At 39.2% G+C, this 5,457-nt stretch overlaps 1 protein-coding gene across 1 annotated transcript in view; it reads left to right on the top strand.

Annotated features, from left to right (window-relative positions):
* LOC104727504 (receptor-like serine/threonine-protein kinase SD1-8) overlaps positions 3,969–5,457 on the top strand; it is a 4,007-nt gene continuing 2,518 nt past the window's right edge. The window contains exons 1-2 of the mRNA XM_019231722.1: positions 3,969–5,292; positions 5,379–5,457. Coding sequence (XP_019087267.1) covers positions 3,969–5,292; positions 5,379–5,457 — 1,403 coding nt within the window. The remainder of the gene's footprint in view (positions 5,293–5,378) is intronic.

Raw genomic sequence — 5,457 nt, 5'->3', positions numbered from 1 at the left:
TGTGATGCTAGGATGAAAGGATCAAATTTGGAGTACGATCTGTTCGCCTTCACATCAACAACTCCCCAATTATTTACTCGCACGCCCCGGGCCGATGGATCGTACCAGTTACACTTAAAAAGTACGCATCTCAGATTCAGAAGGCCTGGATAATCAACTTCCAATATTTGTTGCAAAACGCCATAGAAATCGATATCACCAGCTTGTACATAGATTCCATAATTTGCTGTAGCTTTGCGACTTCCGTGTGCGTACGTATGAAAAGTATAACCGCGAGTAAAGTACATCGGAGCAGTGGTGATCTTCGCTCTTGGTTCCTGAACAAGCTCATGCAACCAAAGAGGCAAGGGTTCATTTCCACATCCATTCTGAACCTATATAAACGAATAAGATATTAGACCATAAGTTTATTTAACTTAAAAATTCTAATACATATAGTTAATTTAAACTTATTTCATACATATACTTACATAGTATTTTAACCAATTAGCGAAATCCCGCTCTTTGTAGGCCTCATAGTCAGATTCTTCTAAATTAGGATATGCTTCACGAATCTGCATTTCAAAAAGTCTAAAAAAATAGAGATTTGTTAGTTCGTTATCTTATAAAATATAATTAATTTTAGTTTTTAAACAAGAATACCTTTCAAAAGGTTGAACGTAATCTAGATTCCTCAATATGTAATTGTGAGCTGCTCGACAATAGCTATGATCTTCCCACCAAACTTCCTTTATCTTTCCAGCAAGTCTTCCTATTTGAGTAAAGATATCTGGAACATCAGGAACATTATATGTAGGTGCAACGCCTCCGTCATCATATCGTCGAGTTCGTGTTTTTTTTGTTCTCACGGTGGGGCTAAAGTAGTATGATGTGAAGTGAGACGTTTCCTCTGTTAAACTCCCGGTGACTATTGATCCCTCAACTCTGGCAAGATTTTTGTCCTTTCCTTTGAGAGCTTTCATAAACCGCTCAAAAGGATACATCCAGCGAAATTGCACTAGGCCACCAAGATCAGCTTCATGTGGTAGATGGACTGGAAGATGTTCCATCACGTCAAAAAAAGCAGGGGGAAAGATTTTCTCCAAGTTACAAATTAACACTGGAATATTATCTCGTAACTGTTGTATGACTTCACTGGTCAATGTTCTAGTGCATAAGTCCCGGAAAAAACTCCGATACCTATTCTTTGTAAATAACTTCTTGTTCCTCCGGTACGGATGATGCAAGGGAAGAAACCGACGATGACAATCAAACCAACAAGATTTTCGCCCATACTTTAACTGAAATGCCTCTGTACGTTCCATACAATAAGGACATAATAATCTTCCATGTGTTGTCCACCCAGATAACATTCCGTACGCAGGGAAGTCACTAATCGTCCACATTAGCACTGTCCGCATATTGAAATTCTGTTTTCTCGACGAATCGAACGTCTGAACACCTTCATACCACAATTGCTTCAGCTCATGAATTAGAGGCTGTAAGAAGATATCTAGAGATCGCTTTGGATGCTTTGGACCTGGTACCAAAATACTCAAGAACAGAAATTCGCTTTGCATACACATATCTGGAGGAAGATTGTATGGCGTCAATATAACAGGCCATAAAGAATACTGCCTCCCTGACATACCAAATGGACTAAAACCATCTGTACACAACCCAAGATAAACATTCCTACACTCTTGAGCAAAGTCAGGATATACCGATTGAAAATGTTTCCACGCCTTTGCATCAGATGGGTGTGTAATTTCTCCTTCTTCAGTAGAATGTTCTGCATGCCATCTCATTGCCGCTGCAGTCCGTTTTGATTGGTATAGGCGTTTCAATCTATCAGCAACAGGCAAGTACCACATACGTTTATATGGCACTCGCGTCCTTCCTTGTGTAGGTTGATATCTCGGCTTCCCGCAAAACCGACATTCCTGCAGCTTAGCATCATCTTTCCAAAAAATCATGCAATAGTCAACGCACACATCAATCATTTCAGATGGTAATCCAAGACTCGCAACCAACTTCTGTATTTCATAGTAGTTCTCAGCCGATACATTATCAGGTGGCAAATACTCTTTAATGAGTTCAGCCCAAGAATCCATGCAATTCTCACTTAAGTTATTATCAGCTTTAATTGTCATCATCCTAGATGCCAATGATAACTTAGAATGCCCTTCTCTACATCCATCGTAGATAGGTTGATTTGCAGCATCTAACATAGTATAAAAACGTTGTGCATCTACGTTGGGTTCTTCCGTATTATTCTCAGGAAATGCAGCAGTAGTTTCATGAAATGCATCATTAACCATATCATGAAATCTATTTTCCTCATTATACCCATAAAAACCAAATTGATCAGATTCTTGATGCCCATAATTACTAGGTTGATCAACAGCATAATTCATACTACTACTTCCAACGTTACTGCTACAACCCTCTCCATGACGAAACCATACATAGTAATTTGGCATAAATCCTCTATTATAAAGATGCTTCTTCACTAGATTAAATTCCAAATAATTATCGTTGAAGCACTTAGGACATGGACAAAATATTGTACCGTTTTGACGAGCAAAGTCTTGGTTTGTCGCCTGGTACATGAAAGCGCGCAACCCATCACAAAACTCTCTCGTCACATCACCGGTCTCCGGATCTCTGTGATTGTACATCCACCGTCGCAATGTGTATATCTCATGCTGCCCGCCTCCAAACATTATTATATAATTTAAAAGTGTTTAGGTTTTTTTTTTAGCCTTTTTTTCTTTCACAATATTTTTTTTCGTATTCAAAGTGTGTTTGTTGGAAGTGTTTTGTGTTGTGGTTTCCATGGATCATAAACTTGCTATTTATAGGCCTACTAAAAATAGTTGCTATGGATTTGCTAGGAAAATTTGCAAGGGATTTGCGAGGGATATTTTAAAATATTATTTTTTTGCAAGGGATTTGCGAGGCTTTTACTGTTTTGCCGACAAAACAGTTACACTCGGGAAAAACGTGGCTGCCGACATCATCGGCCCTTGCAACTCCCTCGCAAATTTGCTACGGAAAATGTCATCGCTAATCCGTCGCAATATGCGAGGGAGTTGCGATGTTTTTGCGAGGATGTTTTGCGGAGTCGCAAATCTGTCGTAAATCCGTCGCAAATTTGCGAGGGATTTCGCCGTCGCAAATTTTGCGAGGGAATTGCAAGTACCCTCGCTAAACTAGCAAACTACTCGCAAATCCATCGCAAATTTGCGAGGGCATTTTGCCATCGCAGATTTCCCTCACAAATCGACTGTTTTCTTGTAGTGAAAAAAGGTTTGTAAGCATAATACATATTTGTTCCAGTTTTACATCCATCTGTTCTTAAATATATATTATAGTAATGATTAATGACTTAATGAGACTAATTAACATGTAAAATATAACTAAAATGTCTTTAAAAGTTAAAAGGGATTTTGAGATTTAATTTGACATTATTGTGACCAATCACGAAAACATATCAATATTATATATAGATGATTTGGTTTTCTAAAATTTGATTTTTTCGTCTTTTTTTTCTATATGGAAGGATGGAGGCATGGTGCACAAGAATAGCATAAGTGTGGTAAAAATTAAAGGGTGAATTAAGGAACCTTGCATTAAGAATTAAAGTCTGAACGAACTAAAACATATTGTGTCTGAGATATTAAATTCACACGTAGAGATTTTATTTAAAATAATAAAAGAACATATGTTATGTCTGAGATATTTAAATTAACATATGTTATGTCTGAGATGTTAAATTCACAAGTAAATATTTTATAAAAGTGTATCGGCCAAGTGACGAAAAGTCAACCTCAACAACGTATATGGACCCATTCTTCTTTTGTCTGCTACTTAAAGTTATTTAACAGAGAGTTTTTCTTCTTCGTATGAGTTTAAATTAGCATGATCAACAAATATCCGAAAATAAAATGGAAGCAAAGAAAAACAAATAAAAAAATTTTGCGACGATGATGAAGAGGAGGAGTGTACCTCACGGCAACGCATTCTTGTATTTCATACAACTTTTTTCGTTGATCCCTTCCATTGCAAGCTACGATTCTACATTGTCACAAGCTAGAGTACTACTACCTATGAGGATCACAGAGAAAGAGACCATAGTGTCCCCTGGAGATGTATTCGAGCTTGGTTTCTTCAAACCTGCAAAGAGATTTCAAGAAAGAGATCGTTGGTATCTCGGAATATGGTATAAGAGATTCGAGAGGACAGTCGTCGTATGGGTTGCCAACAGAGACAATCCTCTCTCCAGTTCCATCGGAACCCTCAAAGTCGCGAATAGTACGATTGTCCTCGTCGATCAATCAGGCGAGGTTGCGTGGACGACGAATCTGACAAATAATCTGACCGAAGACCAACCCTTGTATGCAGAGCTTCTCAACAATGGTAACTTCGTGCTGAGATACTCCTCAAACAGTTATCCATATCCGTGGCAGAGCTTTGATTTCCCGACGGATACTCTACTCCCTGGAATGAAGTTAGGTTGGGACCGCAGAACGAACATCACCAGAACACTACGGTCCTGGAAGAGCGCAGATGATCCTTCAAATGGAGACTTTATCTATAAGATTGAAATTCGAAAGCTTCCAGAGAGTTTCATATTCAAAAAAAATTCGCCAGTCTACCGAAGTGGCCCGTGGAATAAAGTCAGTCTGAGTGGGTCATCGACAGCTACCCAAGTATCGCCTTATGCTACAATCAATCTTACAGAGACTAGCGAAGAGGTTACATATTCGTTCGACATCATTAATAATAGCTTCTACTCTGTACTGAGAATGAGCCACGTCGGATCCTTGCGACGTTGGGTGTGGACGCCAACAGCGCAAAAATGGACGGTGCAATGGGAGGCACCAGAAGACCAATGTGATAGCTACAGTAAATGTGGGCCTAACAGTTATTGTGACATCACCACAATGTCGAAATGTAACTGTATCCAAGGGTTTCGGCCTAGAGACCAAGAGGCATGGGAGTTTAAAGATGTGACAGGTGGGTGCGTGAGGATGTCAAACCTGAGCTGCGTTGAAGATAGTACTTTTCTCCCGCTTAGAAAAATGAAGTTGCCAGATACTAAGACCACTGTTGTGGACACTATAATTGGGATAGAAGAATGTAGGGAGAGGTGTCTTACGACTTGTAATTGCACGGCGTTTGCTAATACCGACATGCGCAATGGTGGGTGGGGTTGCGTGACTTGGACAGGTGACTTGGTTGATCTTCGGAGTTACAGCCGGGAGGGTCAAGATTTGTATGTCAAGCTAGCAGCTGTTGCTGATCTCGGTTAGTTCGGATCCAAAATCTCTATATAAGTTTTGTTATTATCCTATTATCTTGGGATAAAATTTTGACAAGACTTGTTTGTTCAGGGGAAAAGAGAAAAGCGAATAAGAAAACGATCATTGGATTAACGGTAGGAGGATGTTTGTTACTTGTTTTAAGTTTCAT

This window comes from Camelina sativa, chromosome 11 (assembly GCF_000633955.1).
Source record: "Camelina sativa cultivar DH55 chromosome 11, Cs, whole genome shotgun sequence".
Lineage (NCBI taxonomy): Eukaryota > Viridiplantae > Streptophyta > Magnoliopsida > Brassicales > Brassicaceae > Camelina > Camelina sativa.
Note: the sequence above shows the minus strand (reverse complement) of the source record. Positions and strands in the feature narration are given on the sequence as shown.